The sequence below is a fragment of the Lipotes vexillifer genome, unplaced genomic scaffold, assembly GCF_000442215.2.
Source record: "Lipotes vexillifer unplaced genomic scaffold, Lipotes_vexillifer_v1.1 scaffold364, whole genome shotgun sequence".
In the NCBI taxonomy this organism is placed as follows: Eukaryota; Metazoa; Chordata; class Mammalia; order Artiodactyla; family Lipotidae; genus Lipotes; species Lipotes vexillifer.
In genome coordinates, this window is record NW_006793912.1 from 502,349 (window position 1) to 523,393 (window position 21,045).

At 39.8% G+C, this 21,045-nt stretch overlaps 1 protein-coding gene across 1 annotated transcript in view; it reads right to left on the reverse strand.

Annotated features, from left to right (window-relative positions):
• CAST (calpastatin) overlaps positions 1–21,045 on the reverse strand; it is a 134,122-nt gene that overhangs the window by 41,524 nt on the left and 71,553 nt on the right. The window contains 5 exon segments of the mRNA XM_007466871.1: positions 880–1,008; positions 1,435–1,491; positions 3,119–3,160; positions 3,903–3,968; positions 17,555–17,614. Coding sequence (XP_007466933.1) covers positions 880–1,008; positions 1,435–1,491; positions 3,119–3,160; positions 3,903–3,968; positions 17,555–17,614 — 354 coding nt within the window.

Consider the following 21,045-nt stretch of genomic DNA (forward strand, 5'->3'; position numbering starts at 1 on the left):
GTAGGGAAATGGTCACTAGCTTCTACTGCATATGATGCAATGCTGGGCACATACAGCTGGACTCAAGAGCTTACAGAGCCCATGCAGGTTAACACACATAGGTGAAGTGGGCCAGGTGGGCACATACAAGGTTGTAAAGCCTCTAGTCAACTGTTGCCATGTGAGCCTACTGTTGCCAGATATTCCAATTTTTCAAGAGAAGCTAGAAATCTGCATTTTATGTGAAGTGTTCTGACTTCATTTGTTGGCAGCTAATTAAAGATCATTTTGATTACTGTAAGCCAAATAAAATACACAAGTGGCTGCAATTGGTGGGCCACAAATTTGCAATCTCTGATATAAGGTATATTGTTAAGCAGGCCTATTTCCTATCTTCCAAGAGCTCTCAATGAAAAAGTTCTCATAGATGTTTATTCTTCTAGCAGTTGAATAGCTGTATTCTGGAAATAGGGAATATATTTCTGACTTTTGGCTCTGTAAGTTGATCTCTCCTACAACAAGACCCTAAAAACTCTAAGACTTCCAGGTAAAGAGCAGATCTCGCAGGGCATCTGAGTTCCCACAGCCCACGAGGAGAGGGGTCCAGGAGGCAGCCTCAATCCCAAGCTTCCCATCTGTGAGACACCAGAGTCGGCTGCCTCAAAGTCACAACACGGTGGAGAGGGCACGATGGAATATCCCCCAGACCTATCCGATGCCTTTCTCAGGCCTTACTTAGTCCCAAGCTTCCACAAGGTTATTTGCCACACCAGCAAAATGAGAGCATCAAATCTTTACAATACAAGATATATTCGGCGTAGCTCTGTAGATTCACCTACACACATCAATGTAGATAGAGGACCTGTCAATTCCCTAGTTGACATTAGTGTTTTCCTATCAGTCTGCTTTATTTACCTTTGGTATTGTTGATTTCTCTGATGTTGGCTGCTCACTTGATTTGGAAACTGCTTTTTCATTATAAGCATGCTTGCTTCCCGTATCTGATGAGTGCTTGGGTAGGCTTTTTGGCTGAAAACACACACACACACACACACACACACACACACACACACACACACACACATCCCACAATGTTAACAATATGATAAATATTGCTACTTTTCTCTATGGAATAGAAAGTATTCATAACAACTGTGTTTTATGCAGTTTTTTATTGTGCGAATTTAAATTAGAATGATATGTGACAAAATTTCACTTTGAGCACAAAATTTGAAACAATGCAAATCCTTCCTCCCAAATTCAGCAAGAATCACCTGAGCAAATTGCAAATCCTGCTAATGCCACATGGTGGTGCCATTTTAATGGAAAAACAAATACCAGCCATGCTCAGTAGGACTTGAATGTTGAAAGATGAGAGTTCAGAATTTTATCCTTCACCAAACAACAAAGAAAAACAAAGAAAAAAAGGTTCAAGTCCTAATGATGATCATTTACCTCTGTGTGTTCCTTTGGCTTTACTTCTTGGGTTTTTTTCTCATGAACCACAGATGGCTGTCAATTTCAAATGATAAAATCTCAATTACATCAGAGTACATTGTTTTTATATTTCCAAATAAGCTCAAAACCAAAAATCCCAATTAGACCATTCTGCCTCTCTTAGGAAAGGCCCAGTTAGAGAAGCAGATGTTGCTGTCTGGTTGATAATAATCCTACCAACAGTCTGATAATGATAATTATCAGAAAAATAATGAAAAATGTAGTATTTCATCTAGAATGATTTTTCAAGTAGCTATGTATCTCTAAATTATTGGCTGTTTTTCACAACTCATGTAGATCATTTGATAACTTTAAGTCCCTCCACAGAGACGTCAAATGATCACTTTGACCACTGAGTTTGTTGATAGGGGATCCTACTTTAGAAATTAAAATTGATTTTCAAAAAAATCTCCTTTCATAGGAGATGAACACTGTATTTTTTTAGTTAAATGATTTATATGGTTTTTTCTGTGCTACAAGTAGAGAAGACAGATATCACTAGAAACCCAATTGAGTAACCAAAAACATTTAAATATGGAATAGAAGACAACTTCCACCAGCTGCTGAATTATTCCTCTATAGGGGACTATATAATTAGCATCCCCAGGGGCCACCAAGAGGCCTTACACAAAATCATATAAGCTTCATCTTTCACCCAGATGACTCTGCCCACCGCACTCCCCACCCTTGCCTGCACTTAAAAGTATTTCAGCCCAAATCATCTTTGTGCTTCCATACAGGAAACCTTGTGGTCTGAGTAACTGCTCAAGTGTACTTGAAAGAAATAAAGTATAGCACTTTATTGAAGAGAAACATTTGCCCTGCCTGCAGACACCCCGGGGTCATCTCCATATGGACTGGAATTGGCTTTCAGTCTAGACAGCCATGAATCAGGAAAGCAAGGGAAGCCGTTCCCAAGGGAAAGTCAGAGCTGTCTCCTGAGTAACTGATAACTAGTTTCCCCAATGGAAATAAGACCATCAAGATAAACCCAGGGCCTAGTCTAAGGAGAGACTCACATCTTTAAGTTCTCTAGGTGTTGGGTTCAACAGACACCTTTATTCTCGATGTCTCATCATTAAAGTAATCAAATACTCATTACCCTTTGTCCCTTGTCCTTTGTTCCTGTTGCTTTTTTTTTTTAAATTACTTCAGCTATAACAAAAATCTAGATTTGAATAAAATGCCTTCTGAAGTAGACTTATAAAATACTATTCATTTTAGCAATATATGGATTTAATGTTATAATTATTTTATATACACTCTATATAATCATGTTCAAAAGGGTAATCTAAAATTAATTTAATTAGCTGACAAAATTTTTTTTTTTACCATTTAGTAGCACCAATAGAGGAAATTAGTTATTCACTATTGTTGCAAAGAATCCAAATAGGGCTTCCCTGGTGGCGCAGTGGTTGAGAGTCCGCCTGCCGATGCAGGGGTGACGGGTTCATGCCCCGGTCCGGGAAGATCCCACATGCCATGGAGCGGCTGCGCCCGTGAGCCATGGCCGCTGAGCCTGTGCGTCAGGAGCCTGTGCTCCGCAATGGGGGAGGCCACAACAGTGAGAGGCCCACTTACCGCAAAAAAAAAAAAAAAAAAAAAAATCCAAATAATTCACTAGTTGACTTAAATCATTTACCTTAGTTGATTGTGACTTCTTCTCAGGTTCTGTTTTTACAGCCTAAATTCAGAAAAAGAAAGAAAAAGAAAGGAAGGAAAAATGAACATAGTTTACAAAGTTTATCATATATTTTCTTCAACTAAGGAAGCTAAAAAAGATAATTTTTATGTATTTATAAACTTCATGAGTTAAAATTATACTTTTCTTGGAACTGTAACTCTTTATTTATTTATTTATTTGGCCACACCACGTGGCTTGTGGGATCTTAGTTCCCCAATCAGGGATCAAATCCGTGCCCCCTGCAGTGGAAGCATGGAGTCCCAACCACTGGACAGCCAGAGAATTCCCAGAATTGTAACTCTTTAGATAAACACTTAAGCACACTAATTAATAGTCTGCTCTTACTACTCAGATGGCAATTTGCATCTTACTTCTGTGTGTATTAAAGGTATGCAAAGATCTGTTACTATGAACATGGTAGCTAATACACAAGCAAACTAAAATAAAAACCCTCATCCTTCAAAGCCACTAACATGGTTTATCTCTTTATGAGTGAAATACTCAGCGTAGGTTTCAGCTGATGATGTAAAACAATGGGAGGCTGACAGTATCAAGAACACAGGAAGCAGTGAAATTGATTTTTAGTGCCAGAATGTGAGCCATGGGTAACTAAGCCTACCAGAAGTCCCTGATGGGTCAAAGTGTTGCAGAAGATTGTGAACTGAAATTATTAGCAAGTGCTAAGCAGCTGAAGTGACCATTAGTAAACAGAAATGTCCCCTAGTACAATGAACCACATCACCTGTTTTTTGTGTCTTTTCTTATTAGGAGAATGCAGTCCTTCCAACTGTTTGCTGACTGGAGTGGCCTAATATATAAGAGAACAGCCCCAAGTGTGATTTAATTTTATTTGATAGTCAAATAAGTAACATGAATAAACAGGGATAAAGGTTTGTCAAAAGTTTTCTGAAATTCTGTCAGCACAATATTACAACAATTTTGTAAATAGCGCATGGATTTTTGTAGCATGATAAAAATCTAGCAATCGAATCTAAAGTTCTAGGAATGCTTCTGAAGAGCTGGTTGTTATTTAGGATCTTTAGTGGAGTATTTTACAATTCTACCCAACCAAAAGTTACCTGTGTCAAAAAAGACAATTACTTAAGTAAACACATGCATTCTCCGTATAGGAAAGATATGAAAACAAGAATAAAATCTGATTAAACATTTTATGAACTTTTCAAAGTAAGAGATTAAAAATTAGGCCTGATGCTTCTGCCATTTCTTTTCCCTTTTATCTGCTCGGTGATATCAGCACAAACTCCTATTTTTTATTCTATTATCTGAAGAGACTGATGCCAAATATCCTCTTAATTTATCATGTCTTGTGCTTCAGTAATGAAGGCACATGTGTTCCTCACATAATAGACCCTTGTTATGCCAACACACTTATTGTTTTGGAAAGGAAACAAAGTTCATGAACAAAGAAATGTTTTTAAAATTTAAAATTGTGGATCCTTTCAAACTGGATCCTTGTTAATGAGTTTCTGTACATGCTACTCTGCTTTTTTTTATGAGTTTATGCAAATGCAATTTATTAAATGATTAACAAGGAAAATAAGCCAGCTGGTATTTTAAAGGTTTGAGTCTATTAATAGCTTCTAATTTGTAATTTGGCATTTTGGCAATATTTTGCATGGAAGAACTCTACAATACAATTAAGAATGTATACTCACAGACGCAAGCAGCTTCTAATGAAATATACATTTTCATCAGTAATCACTGACACATCTCCTAAATTTATTTTGGGTGGTGGTGAGGCTGATGAACATAATACTGATGACAATAATAACTAATGCTTATTATAGCCTCTCAGTACAAAAGGGACTGTTCGAAACTCTCTTAGTCCAACCCTCTTAGTCCTCATATAATCCTTTGAGACAGGTATAATGAGTATCATTATTATTATCACCATCATCATCCCCACTTCATGGATGAAAATTGAGGCACATGGAAGTTAAATAACTTCCCAAGGACACCCATGTTGGAGCTGGGGTTATGTGTCCTCAATCACTGCACTGCACTGCATTGTCTCTCCAATGCCAGCCAGCTCCTACTGGGCACCTGCTGTGGGACAGGCACTGTTCAATAGCCTTATCTTTGTTTCCTTACACAGTCTTGTGAGAAAGGTACTACTATCATCCTCCTCCAAATTGTACAGATAAGGACTCACAGACTTCTAAAACAAACTTACGGTTACCAAAGGGGAAAGCTATGGGGAGGGATAAATTAGGAGTTTGGGATTAACATATACATGCTACTATATATAAAACAGATAATCAACAAGGACCTACTGTATAGCACAGGGAACTCTACTGAATAGTCTATAATCACCTATATGAGAAAAGAATCTGAAAAGGAATGGATATCTGTATATGTATAACTGAATCTCTTTGCTGTATGCCTGAAACTACTAACACAACATTGTAAATCAACTATAATCTAATATAAAATAAAAATTAAATTAAAAAAGGAAATGAAAGCCAAGAGGAATTTTCCAGCATCACAGGCAGCATAGAACTAGGAATAGAAGCCAAGCCGTCTGGCTCCAGTGTCCACTCTACAAAGCCTCTCAGAGATCTCAACCTGATTAACAATGATCTGACCTTTCATCTTACACACAGCAGTGTGACTACCAATTCTAATGTGAGGGACAAGAGAGAGAGAGAACATAAATCTAGACATATTACCTCCAGAGCGAGACTGACTTTCATTTCAAAGGTGTAGAACATGACAAGGATTTGATATAGGCTTTATTTGAATTAACATCTTTTCTCTAAAAGCTCAAAATATTTAGAGAAATATGCTTATAAAGTCCACAAAAATCTCCAAGAGGAGGCTGATATAAATGTTATGAACCAAACATGAGAAGTACATGAAGAGGAGAGGAGCTTCATGATGGCGGGAAGAGTAACACATGGAGATGACCTTCCTCCCCACAAATACCTCAGAAATACATCTACACGTGGAACAGCTCCTACGGAACACCCACTGAACGCTGGCAGAAGATCTCAGACCTCACAAAAGGCAATAAACTCCCCATGTACCTGGGTAGGGCAAAAGAAAAAAGAAAAAACAGAGACAAAAGGATAGGGACGGGACCCGCACCAGTGGGAGGGAGCTGTGAAGGAGGAAAGGTTTCCACACACTAGGAAGCCCCTTAGCGGGTGGAGACTGCGGGAGGCGGAGCGGGGAGCTTCGGAGCCGCGGAGGAGAGCGCAGCAACAGGGGTGCGGAGGGCAAAGCGGAGAGATTCCCGCACAGAGGATCAGTGCCGACCGGCGCTCACCAGCCCGAGAGGCTTCTCTGCTCACCCGCCGGGGCGGGCGGGGGCTGGGAGCTGAGGCTCGGGCTTCGGAGGTCGGATCGCAGGGAGAGGACTGGGGTTGGCTGCGTGAACAAAGGGGGCTAGTGCGCCACGGCTAGCCGGGAGGGAGTCTGGGAAAAGGTCTGGAGCTGCCAAAGAGGCAAGAGACTTTTTCTTGCCTCTTTGTTTCCTGGTGCGCAAGGAGAGGGGATTAAGAGCGCTGCTTAGAGGAGCTCCAGAGACGGGTGCGAGCCGCGGCTTTCAGCGCAGACCCAGAGACGGGCATGAGACGCTAAGGCTGCTGCTGCTGCCACCAAGAAGCCTGTGTGGGAGCACGGGTCACTATCCACACCCCCCTTCCGGGGAGCCTGTGCAGCCCGCCCCTGCCAGGGTCCCACGATCCAGGGACAACTTCCCCCGGAGAACACACGGTGCAGAGAACACACGGCGCGGAGAACACACTGCACGCCTCAGGCTGGTGCAACGTCATGCTGGCCTCTGCCGCTGCAGGCTCACCCCACACTCTGTACCCCTCCCTCCCCCCGACCTGAGTGAGCCAGAGCCCCTGAATCAGCTGCTCCTTTAACCCCGTCCTGTCTGAGCGAAGAACAGATGCCCCCCGGCGACCTACACGCAGAGCCAGGGCCAAATCCAAAGCTGAACCCCAGGAGCTGTGCGAACAAAGAAGAAAAAGGGAAATCTCTCCTAGCAGCCTCAGGAGCAGTGGATTAAAGCTCCACATTCAACTTGATGTACCCTGCATCTGTGGAATACCGAATAGACAACAAATCATCCCAAATTGAGGAGGTGGACTTTGGGAGCAACGATCTATACATTTTTTCCCCTTTTTCTCATTTTGTGTGTATGTGTATGCTTCTGTGTGTGATTTTGTCTGTATAGCTTTGTTTTTACCATTTGTCCTAGGGTTCTGACTGTCCATTTTTTGTTTTGTTTTGTTTTTTAGTATAGTTTTCAGCACCTGTTATCATTGGTATATTTGTTTTTTGGTTTGGTTGCTCTCTTCTTTCTTTTCTTTTTTTAATTACTTAAAAATAATTATTAAAATTTTTTTAATTTTTTATTTTAATAACTTTTATTTTACTTTATTTTATTTTATCTTCTTCTTTCTTTCTTTCTGTTTCTTCTCCCTTTTATTCTGAGCCATGTGGATGACAGGCTCTTGGTGCTCCAGCCAGGCGTCAGGGTTGTGCCTCTGAGGTGGGAGAGCGAAGTTCAGGACACTGGTCCACAAGAGACCTCCCAGCACCACGTAATACGAAACGACAAATATCTTCCAGAGATCGCTATCTCAACGCCAACACCAAGCTCCACTCAACGACCAGCAAGCTATAGTGCTGGACAACCTACTCCAAACAACTAGCAAGACAGGAACACAACCCCACCCATTAGCAGAGAGGCTGCCTAAAATCATAATAAGGCCACAGACACCCCAAAACACACCACCAGATGTGGACCTTCCCACCAGAAAAACAAGATCCAGCCTCATCCACCAGAACACAGGCACTACTCCCCTCCACCAGGAAGCCTACACAACCCACTAAACCAACCTTAGCCACTGGGGACAGACACCAAAAACAACGGGAACTACGAACCTGCGGCCTGCGAGAAGGAGACCCCAAACACACTAAGTTAAGCAAAATGAGAAGACACAGAAACTCACAGCAGATGAAGGAGCAAGATAAAAACCCACCAGACCTAACAAATGAAGAGGAAATAGGCAGTCTACCTGAAAAAGAATTCAGAATAATGCTAGTAAAGATGATCCAAAATCTTGGAGATAGAATGGAGGAAATACAAGAAATGTTTAACAAGGACCTAGAAGAACTAAAGAGGAAACAAACAGTGATGAACAACCCAATAAATGAAATTAAAAATTCTCTAGAAGGGATCAATAGCAGAATAACTGAGACAGAAGAACGGAGAAGTGACCTGGAAGATAAAATAGTGCAAATAACTACTGCAGAGCAGAATAAAGAAAAAAGAATGAAAAGAACTGAGGACAGTCTCAGAGACCTCTGGGAAAACATTAAATGAACCAACATTCAAATTATAGGGGTCCCAGAAGAAGAAGAGAAAAAGAAAGGGACTGAGAAAATATTTGAAGAGATTATAGTTGAAAACTTCCCTAATATGGGAAAGGAAATAGTTAATCAAGTCCAGGAAGCACAGAGAGTCCCATACAGGATAAATCCAAGGAGAAACATGCCAAGACACATATTAATCAAACTGTCAAAAATTAAATACAAAGAAAACATATTAAAAGCAGCAAGGGAAAAACAACAAATAACACACAAGGGAATCCCCATAAAGTTAACAGCTGATCTCTCAGCAGAAACTCTACAAGCCAGAAGGGAGTGGCAGGACATACTGAAAGTGATGAAGGAGAAAAACCTGCAACCAAGATTACTCTACCCAGCAAGGATCTCATTCAGATTTGATGGAGAAATTAAAACCTTTACAGACAAGCAAAAGCTGAGAGAGTTCAGCACCACCAAACCAGCTTTACAACAAATGCTAAAGGAACTTCTCTAGACAAAAACACAAGAGAAGGAAAAGTCCTATAATAACGAACCCAAAACAATTTAGAAAATGGGAATAGGAACATACATATCGATAATTACCTTAAATGTAAATGGACTAAATGCTCCCACCAAAAGACACAGATTGGCTGAATGGATACAAAAACAAGACCCATATATATGCTGTCTACAAGAGACCCACTTCAGACCTAGAGACACATACAGACTGAAAGTAAGGGGATGGAAAAAGATATTCCATGCAAATGGAAACCAAAAGAAAGTTGGAGTAGCAATTCTCGTATCAGACAAAATAGAGTTTAAGATAAAGACTATTAGAAGAGACAAAGAAGGACACTACATAATGATTAAGGGATCGATCCAAGAAGAAGATATAACAATTGTAAATTTCTATGCACCCAACATAGGAGCACCTCAATACATAAGGCAAAAACTAGCAGCCATAAAAGGGGAAATCGACAGTAACACATTCATAGTAGGGGACTTTAACACCTCACTTTCACCAATGGACAGATCATCCAAAATGAAAATAAATAAGGAAACACAAGCTTTAAATTATACATTAAACAAGATGGACTAAATTGATATTTATAGGACATTCCATCCAAAAACAACAGAATACACATTCTTCTCAAATGCTCATGGAACATTCTCCAAGATAGATCATAATCTTGGGTCACAAGTCAAGCCTTGGTAAATTTAAGAAAATTGAAATTGTATCAAGCATCTTTTCCAACCACAATGAGAAGCCCGTGCACCGCAATGAAGAGCAGCCCCCGCTCGCTGCAACTAGAGAAAGCCCGCACACAGCAACGAAGAACCACCACAGCCAAAAGTAAATAAATAAAAGAAATAAAAGAAAAAAAAAAAGAACAGTTGCATCATGCACACCCCTGTGCCACCCCTTTAAAAAAAAATAGACTATGACATAAATCACAGCAAGATCCCTTTTGACCCACCTCCTAAAGAAATGGAAATAAAAACAAAAATAAACAAATGGGACCTAATGAAACTTCAAAGCTTTTGCACAGCAACAGAAACCACAAATAAGACGAAAAGACAACCCTCAGAATGGGGGAAAATATTTGCAAGTGAAGCAACTGACAAAGGATTAATCTCCAAAATTTACAAGCAGCTCAGCCAGCTCAATATCAAAAAAGCAAACAACCCAATCCAAAAATGGGCAGAAGACCTAAACAGACATTTCTCCAAAGAAGATATACAGATTGCCAACAAACACATGAAAGAATGTTCAATGTCATTAACCATTAGAGAAATGCACATCAAAACTACAATGAGATATCATCTCACACCGGTCAGAATGGCCATCATAAAAAATCTACAAAAAATAAATGCTGGAGAGGGTGTGGAGAAAAGGGAGCCCTCTTACACTCTTTGTGGGAACATAAATTGATACAGCCACTATGGAGAACAGTATGGAGGTTCCTTAAAAATCTACAAATAGAACTACCATATGACCCAGCGATCTCACTCCTGGGCATATACCCTGAGAAAACCATATTTCAAAAAGAGTCATGTACCAAAATGTTCATTGCAGCACTATTCACAATAGCCGGGACATGGAAGTAACCTAAGTGTCCATCAACAGATGAATGGATAAAGAAGATGTGGCACATATATACAATGGAATATTACTCAGCCATAAAAAGAAATGAAATTGAGTTATTTGTAGTGAGGTGGATGGACCTAGAGTCCATCTAGGTATTGGAGGGTCTCCTGCAGAAGCAGGGGGTGGCTCTGGCTCACTCTGGGGACAAAGACATTGGCGGCGGTACCTCTGGGGAGTACTCATTGGTGTGAGCCCTCCCGGAGGCTGCCATTTTCTCACCAAGACCTGGCCCTACCCAACAGCCTGTAGGCTCCAGTGCTGGGATGCCTCAGATCAAACAACCAACAAGGCAGGAACACAGCCCCACACACCAGCACACAGGCTACTTAAAGTCTTCCTGAGCCCACAGCTAAACACACCCCCTGACACAGCCCTGCCCACCACCAGAGGGACAAGACCCAGTTCCACCCATCAGTGGGCAAGAACCAGGCTCTCCCACTAGGAAGCCTGCATGAGCCCCTTAGACAGCCTCATCCACCAGGGTGCAGACAGCAGAAGCAAGAAGAACTACAACCCTGCAGCCTACAAAACAGATACTGCAATCAGAGAAAGTCAGACAAAATGAGATGGCAGAGAAATATGTCCCAGACAAAGGAACAAGGTAAAACCCCAGAAGAACAACCAAGGGAAGTGGAGATAGGCAATCTACCTGAAACAGAATTCAGAGTAATGACAGTAAAGATGATCCAAGATCTCAGAAAAAGAATGGAGGCACAGATCGAGAAGACACAAGAAATGTTTAATAATGAGCTAGAGGAAGGGAAGAAAAAAGACCCACAAAAACAAATTCAAAACAATTAATAAAATGACTATAAGAATATACATATAGATAATTACCTTAAATGTAAATGGATTAAATTCTCCAACCAAAAGACATAGAAAACAAGACCCTTATATATGCTGTCTACAAGAGACCCACTTCAGATCTAGGGACACATATAGACTAAAAGTGAGGGAATGGAAAAATGTATTCCATGCAAATGGAAATTGAAAGAAGGCTGGAGTGGCAATACTCATATCAGACAAAATAGACTTTAAAATAAAGACTGTTACAAGAGACAAAGACGGACACTACATAATGATCAAGGGATCAATCCACAAGATGATATAACAACTGTAAATATAATATGCACCCAACATGGGAGCACCCCAATATATAAAGCAAATGCTAACAGCCATAAAAGGAGAAATTGACAGTAACACAATAATAATGGGGGACTTTAACACCCCACTTTCATCAATGGACAGATCATCCAGACAGAAAATCGATAAGGAAACAAAGGCCTTAAATGACACATCAGACCAGATGGACTTCATGGATATTTATAGAGTATTCCATCAAAAGCAACAGAATACACTTTCTTCTCAAGTGCCCACAGAACATTCTCCAGGACTGATAATATCCTAGGCCACAAAGCCAGTCTCAGTAAATTTAAGAAAAGTGAAATCATATCAACCATCTTTTCCAACCACAACTCTATGAGATTAGAAATCAACTACAAGAAAAAAACTGTAAAAAACACAAAGATGTGAAGGCTAAACAATAAACAATATGCTACTAAACAACTAATGGATCACTGAAGAAATAAAAGAGGAAATGAAAAAATACCTAGAGACAAATGAAAGTGAAAGCATGATGATTCAAAACCTGTGGGATGCAGTAAAAGCAGTTCTAAGAGGTAAGTTTATAGTGATACGATCTTACCTCAGGAAAGAAGAAACATCTCAAATAAATAATCTAACCTTACACCTAAAGCAACTAGAGAAAGAAGAACAAACAAAACCCAAAGTCAGTAGAAGGAAAGAAATTATAAAGATCAGAGCAGAAATAAATGGAATAGAGACAAAGAAAACCATAGAAAAGATGGAACTGAAAGCTGGTACTTTGAAAAGATAAACAAAATGGATAAACCTTTAGCCAGACTCAGCAAGAAAAAAAGGGGGAGGGCTCAAGTCAGTAAAACTAGAAATGAAGAGAAGTTATAATGGACACCACAGAAATACAAAGGATCATAAGAGACTACTACAAGCAACTATATGCCAATAAAATGGAAAACCTAGAAGAAATGGACAAATTCTTAGAGAGGTACAACCTCCCAAGACTGAACCAGGAAGAAATAGAAAATATGAACAGACCAATCACAAGTACTGAAATTGAAACTGTGACTAAAAAACTCCCAACAAATAAAAGTCCAGGACCAGATGACTTCACAGGCAAGTTCTATCAAACACTTAGTGAAGAGTTAACACCTATCCTTCTGAAACTCTCCCAAAAAATTTCAGAGGAAGGAACACTCCCAAACTCATTCTATGAGGCCACCATCGACGTGATACCAAAACCAGACAAAGAACCACCAAAAAAGAAAATTATAGGCCAGTATCACTGATGAACACAGACGCAAAAATCCTCAACAAAATACTAGCAAACTGAATCCAACAATACATTAAAAGGATCATCTACCACAATCAAGTGAGGTTTATCCCAGGGATGCAAGAATTTTTCAATATCTGCAAATCAATCAGTGTGATGCACTACGTCAACAAATTGAAGAATAAAAACCATATGATCATCTCAATAGATGCAGAAAAAGCTTTTGGCAAAATTCAACACCCATTTATGATAAAAACTCTCCAGAGAGTGGGCACAGAGGGAACATACCACAACATAATAAAGCCCATATATGACAAACCTAAAGCTAACAACATACTCAACAGTGAAGAGCCGAAAGCATTTCCTCTAAGATCAGGAACAAGATAAGGATGGCCAGTCTCACTGCTTTTATTCAACATAGTTTTGGAAGTCCTAGCCACGGCAATAAGAAAAAGAAATTAAAAGAATCCAAACTGGAAAAGAAGAAGTAAAAATGTCACTGTTTGCAGATGACATGATACTATACCTAGGAAATCCTAAAGATGCTACCAGAAACTACTACTAGAGCTAATCAATGAATCTGGTAAAGTGCATTACACAAGATTAATACAGAGAAATCTATACACTAGTGTATGCATTTCTATACACTAACAACAAAAGATCAGAAAAAGAAATTAAGCAAAGAATCCCATTTACCATCACACCAAAAGAATAAAATACCTAGGAATAAACCTACCTAAGGATGCAAAAGACCTGTACTCCAGAAAGTATAGGACGCTGATGAAAGAAATCAAAGATGACACAAACAAATATACCGTGCTCTTGGACTGGAAGAAGCAATATTTTCAAAATGACTATACTACCCAAGGCAATCTACAGACTCAATGCAACTTATCAAATTACCAATGGCATTTTTCACAGAACTAGAACAAAATGTTTTTAAATTTGTATGAAAACACAAAAGACCCCGAATAGCCAAAGCAATTCTGAGAAAGAAAAACAGAACTGGAGGAATCAGACTCCCTGACTTCAGACTACACTGCAAAGCTACAGTCATCAAAACAGTATGGTACCAGCACAAAATCAGAAATATAGATCAATGGAACAGTATAGAAAGCCCAGAAATAAACCCACGCACCTGTGGTCAATTAATCTACAACAAATGAGGCAAGACTGTATCATGGAGAAAAGACAGTCTCTTCAATAAATGGTGCTGGGAAAACTAGACAGCTAAATGTAAGAGAATGAAATTAGAAAATTCTCTAACACCATACCCAAAAAAAAACTCAGAATGGATTAAAGACCCAAATGTAAGACCAGATACTATAAAACTCTCAGAGGAAAACATAGGCAGAACACACTTTGACATAAATCACAGCAATACCTTTTTGGATCCGTCTCCCAGAGTAATGGAAGTAAAAGCAAAAATAAACAAATGGGACCTAATTAAACTTAAAAGCTTTTGTACAGCTAAGAAAACCATAAACAAAATGAAAAGGCAACCTACAGAATGCGAAAAAATGTTCGCAAATGATGTGACTGACAAGGGATTAATCTCCAAAATTTACAGACAGCTCATGCAACTCAATATTAAAAATAACAAACAACCCAATCAAAAGATGGGCAGAAGACCTAAATAGACATTGCTCCAGAGAAGACATACAGATGGGCAAAGAGGGACATCAAAAGATGCCCAACCTTGCTAATTATTAGAGAAATGCAAATGAAAACTACAATGAGATATCACTTCACACCAGTCAGAATGGCCATCATCAAAAAGTCTACCAACAATAAATGCTGGAGAGGGTGTGGAGAAAAGAGAACCCTCCTACACTGTTGGTGGGAATGTGAATTGGTACAACCATTATAGAGAACAGTATGGAGCTTCCTTAAGAAACTAAAAATAGGGGCTTCCCTGGTGGCGCAGTGGTTGAGAGTCTGCCTGCTGATGCAAGGGACACAGGTTCGTGCCCTGGTTCGGGAAGATCCCACATGCCATGGAGCGGCTGGGCCCGTGAGCCATGGCCGCTGAGCCTGTGCGTCCGGAGCCTGTGCTCCGCAACGGGAGAGGCCACAACAGAGGGGCCCGCGTACCACAAAATAAATAAATAAATAAATAAATAAATAAATAAATAAATAAAATAAAATAAAAAAGAAACTAAAAATAGAGCTACCAGATGATCTAGCTATCCCACTCCTAAGTATATATCCAGAGAAAACAATGGTTCAAAGGGATATGTGCACCCCAGTGTTTATTGCAGCATTGTTTACAATAGCCAAGACATGGAAGTAACCTAAATGTCCGTGGACAGATGAATGGATAAAGAAGATAGGGTACATATATACAATGGAATATTACTCAACCATTAAAAAAATGAAATAATGCCATTTGCGGCAATGTGGATGGACTTGGAGATTATCATACTAAGTCAGACAGAGAAAGACAATATCATATGATATCACTTACATGCAGAATCTAAAAAAAAGATACAAATGAACTTATTTACAAAACAGAAACAGACTCACAGACTTAGAAAACAAACATGCTTATTAAAGGGGGAAGGTGGGGGTGAGAGATAATTTGGGAACTTGGGATTCACAATATACACACTAGTATGTTTAAAATAGATAACCAACAAGGACCTACTGTATAGCACAGGGAACTCTACTCAATATTCTGTAATAACCTAAACGGGAAAAGAATTTGAAAAAGAGTAGATACATGTATATGTAAAATTGAATGACTTTACTGTACACCTGAAACTAATACAACGTTGTAAATCAACTACACTCCAATATAAAATAAAAATTTCTTAAAATTAAAATTTAAAAAAAATTTAAAAAGCAGCACATGAAGATAAGATGATTAATGAGAATAGTGTGATTGAAATCCACCAAGGAAAGAGAATTGAAGCAAAAAGTGGTCATGAGTCAGCCACTGGTGACACTTCATCATGTGCATCTTATTTTTGTCTCTCCCTCCTTCTCTCTCCTACTTTCCTCTCTCTCTCTTCTCTTCATCCAGTTCCATAGGAGTGCCAGGAATTCTCATGATTCATGCTTAGCAATGGCTGAAGTGTTTGCTGACACTTACTATGGATAACAGGGCACACTTGAAATAATCATTGGTCCTCAAGCTGAGAGTCAGCCGGGATGGATTATAAACAGGCATTGTGTCAAATGCAAACCAAAATAATAAAACAGAAATCCTATATTTCTGGCTCTCCTTACTTTAATTTTCATGGACTCTAGGTTCAATGAGAATTTTTTTTTGGTGGGGAGGTAAATGTTTCTACTACAGCCTTAAGATTATTTTAAGATTAAGGTCAGATTTTTTTTTTATTTTTTAAGATTAAGCTTGGTATATGTAAGTAGTGACAGCTAATAGATTAATTATGGATCAGTTAACACATATTTTGAAAGTAATTAAGAAATTATTGTAAATGTAAATTACTATGTAAAAACATAACTTTAAATTAAAAATAAATTTAAAAATTAAAATGAGTGCTAAATGACATTTATCAGAGCTTAGAGTTGGACAGTGTGTTTCAAGGTATTTGCAATGTCCTTTAAAGAAAAGTTCAAGATGAGGCCATAGGATCCCTCAGTAGCACTAAATTATGGTGCCAGTACTAAATTATGGCATAGGATCCTACTTGGGATAGTAAAGTTACAAGGAAAATAGAAAGCAAAAGTATGTAGGTAATTTTCAACAAGGGAAATTTGATAATAATGGAGCTGGGGTAGCTCTTAAAGGCACTAAAGAATATTAGCTCATAAGAATTAGTTGAGAGCATCTTGAGAATGCTCTCTCTTTAATCTTCCATCCCAAAACATTCCCAAGAACCACAGTTTGAGTCATGGTAATTAGGAGAGAGGGTTTAAGGCAGCTCAGCCAACTCTTCAGAACTAGGCTTACTCCACGTGGCAATCACACTGGAGGACATGCTTGTATGTTTTCTTCTGAAATTCCAAGAAATTATCATCAGAATAAATCCCAAGAACTTGACAAAGGTTTATCAATAAGATGGTGCCCCACATGACTCAAATTTCAGAAAGAAACTTCAGAAAGCATCTGAAATAACCAGTATCTGTATCACTTCTTTCTATGTTCACTTAGTGTAACCTTTCCCATTCTTAGATTTAGTTTTAAGTGGCCAGGATAATAAAACCATTTTAGTAAGAAATTAAGAATTTATATTCTTTTCTAGATCCAGAGAAATGTATTTAGAGAAATTATCTTACAATTTAAAAAACTCAAGTCTAGAACCAAACAAACTCTCGCTGACTACTCTTTTCTAGATATTCTAAAATGGCGCATAAGTGTATAGATGGTGTTTGAGGCAAATACTGAAAGGAAAGCTGAGTTTCCAAGGACTCTCATTAATTAGGAAGAAAACGTTTACTTCCATAGTCTAAGTTTCCTAGGACACATAACCCATCTGTCAACAGCCCACATTCATTTTGCTTTACCATATAACCAACTGAAAGGCATACATCCAAATTGACCCTTGAAGATTCTCCATACCTTGGTTTCTGTGGGATTCATACTGGAAGACTTCCTGGTTGAAGCAGAGGAAGTTGTCAGCTAGAAAGGAAAGAAATAAGAAGTTTAATTATAGTTAACCTACAACCTTCTTTGTCCTTCAGGTCCTTTTAACCATACTTACTCTTAACTCTTTACCTTGGTTTTACCTCACCTAGAGTACCACTCCCATAAAAGTTCAGTATGTGGTGTTGCCCAGTGGGTAAAAGCCTTTGTAACCAGATCAAATGGGTTCAAATTTGGAGTGTGCTACTTACTAAATAATCCTTGGGCAAGCTACTTAAATTTTCTGATCTTTGGTTTCCCCTTTCTCAATTTCTGTTCCGTAGGTAACAACTACCTTCTAAGTTTATTACTGCCTGGTATTTAAGTACTCAGTAAATATTATTCTAATTATTGTTTGTATTATTTTCAGAAAGAACATGGACTTTGAAACTTACAGAATTTTGTTCAAATGCCAGCTTTGCCCATTACTAGCTCTGTGACTTTGGGTCTTAGTTTCCCAAGTATATAAAATGGGGCCTATAATGTCTATTTTGCAGGGTTGTAATTATTTGCGATAATGTGGGTAAAATGCCTGGCACATTGTAGGTGTTCATTAAATTGCTATTCCTAAGCTATTTTAAGATAGACAAGTAGGCATAGTTCTGGGAAATAGGCTCAGGTAGATTAGAATCATCATGTAAGGAAGAGAAGGTGGGAGATGGTGTTGCAGAGGGGATATTGCTATATTATCTGTCTCATCTAGGCTCCTCCCTAGAGGGCAAAAGGTGATGAATGGTAACTGAAGTATTCAAGAAACACCTTTCCTAGGGATGTGGAGTCAGCCCCTGCAATCTAATCACCCAAGCAGTGGGATGTGCATGTGGACACTTGCATGGTATTGAGAAACACATACTCTAGTAACCTGTATTACACTGGTTAATATTAAACTCACAGTTACATTCTTTGTGAATTCCAACTCAGGCTCATTTAAACCTCCTTAAGTTCCATTAGGTTTTAGAGCCCAGGGATTCCATCTGGCCCCAGTTGTCTTCTTAAGTAACTGGCTGTCAGTAAACAGCTGCTCCCTGCCAGCAGCACCCAGAGCCCCCATCCCCTGATGCCTGGCCCTGAGCCACTTCACAAGCTCAGTCCCTGCGGCAGGATGGACCCATCCCTGCTGGTGCCCCAGCTCCCCTACCTCGACACACCACACTCAAGGTGACTGCGTGAACCCACTATAACCCATGGCCCATGAACACGATCACTTTCCCCACCGACCTCATTTAATGTGGCGCATGTTGGTGCTTAGAGTTAAATTGCCACATTTTACAGATAAAAGCCCAAAGCTTTAGTATACTGACTTTTCAAACATAGTCATATGAACTTAACTATTCCTGAGCACCCTTAAGCACCCCCCCACCCCAAAACACACACACACACACACACACACACACACACACACACTCCTTGTCACTGTGGCAGGCATGTGCTGTCTCTCTCACATTCTCTTCCGGATAAAGAACTGGAAGAGGTACCAAAGTAGATTTCCCTCATCAAATTAATGGACATATATGTGAATATTCATTTTTCCTGGAGAATTTTTTTTTAATCTGTGGGGATTAACATACCCATATCTATACAATTCTGTCTTTCCGCCAGTAGAATTGGTTGTACTAAGGTCCATTCAAACTCAAGAAGTTCCACTTAGCTACATCCCACTCCTTCAGTGATTTCCCTCAGCCATCTAAAACCACCCAAGACAAACACTCCACACAAAGGTTCTTTTTAAGCTGCAAATCTTCGGGTGAACATTCATATACTTTCTAAACATCCAAGTTTATTAAAACATTCCTGAAATTACATAGCCTTGGGTTTTCCAATCTGCCTTACTGCTTTATTAAGCAATAGCTGGAAGGGATCCTTAAATCCTAGAAAGAAGACTTTCAAAGGCTCACCAAGGACAGTAAAATCTCCATGGAATGCCTATAAATAAGCATGGAGCAGGCTATAATGGGAATTTAGCTGAAGGCCTTGGCCACACCTGTTCTCAGCATAGATTCCTCCGTGAAAGTTTTATCCAGTCACTAAGGCACTAAACATTTTGAAACTAAAATAGGAAAACCACTTCATGGGGGCTGGAAAGGAGGCAAATAATCCCACCCTGTTATGGGCTGGTTCAACTCTGGCTAAGTGTAGTGTGTTCAATTTTATTTGTAAAGACAAGGCAAGTTTACTATTTGTTACCCCTACTGGGGGATTATATACACTTTCAATTTAAATCTTCAACATAGTTTGACTTTCTAATCATAGGTGTGAATAACGTATAATTTAAGAATTTTGAAGAGTTAACCCATAAATCTTTGAAGAACCTTAGAGAAAAACTTTGAATATGTAGGTTTTAAACAGATGAGGAAAATGGTATCTCATAAAGATTAAGTGACCCATCAAAGTTTACCACAGTTCACTGGCTCCGTAAGTATTTATCGAGAACATAGTTTGTGTCAAGTACTGTGTTAGCTGATGGGAAACCGACCGACCTGTCTCTGACCTTGTGAAAGTTACAGCCTGGTCAGAGATGACAGTAATAGACTAACCACTTCAATCCCACTCCTGGGCATATATCTGGACAAAACTATAATTCAGAAAGACACATGCACCCCTATGTTCATAGCAGCACCATTTACAATAGCCAGACATGACAAAAACCTAAATGTCCATCAACAAAAGAAAGGATAAAGAAGATGTGGTGTATATGTATATATATATGTACACACACACAAACACAATGCAATATTACTCAGCCATAAAAAAAAGAATGGGGGGGGGCGGTGGAAAGATGGCGGAGGAGTAAGACGTGGAGATCACCTTCCTCCCCACAAATACACCAGAAATACATCTACATGTGGAACAACTCCTACAGAACACCTACTGAACGCTGGCAGAAGACCTCAGACCTCCCAAAAGGCAAGAAACTCCCCACGTATCTGGGTAGGGCAAAAGAAAAAATTAATTAAAAACAGAGACAATAGAATAGGGACGGCACCTGCACCAGTGGGAGGGAGCTGTGAAGGAGGAAAGGTCTCCACACACTAGGAAGCCCCTTCGCGGGCGGAGATTGCGGGAGGCGGAGCGGGGAGCTTCGGAGCCGCGGAGGAAAGCACAGCCACAGGGGTGCGGAGGGCAAAGCGGAGAGATTCCCGCACAGAGGATCGGGGCCGACCGGCACTCACCAGCCCGAGGCTTGTGTGCTCGCCCGCCGAGGCGGGAGGGGCTGCGAGCGGAGGCTCGGTTTCAGTCGGAGCTCAGGGAGAGGACTGGGGTTGGCGGCTTGAACATAGCCCGAAGGGGTTAGTGCGCCACGGCTAGCCGGGAGGGAGTCCGGGGAAAAGGCTGCACCTGCTGAGGAGGCAAGAGACTTTTTCTTGCCTCTGTGTTTCCTGGTGCGCGAGGAGAGGGGTTTTAAGAGCGCTGCCTAAAGGAACTCCAGA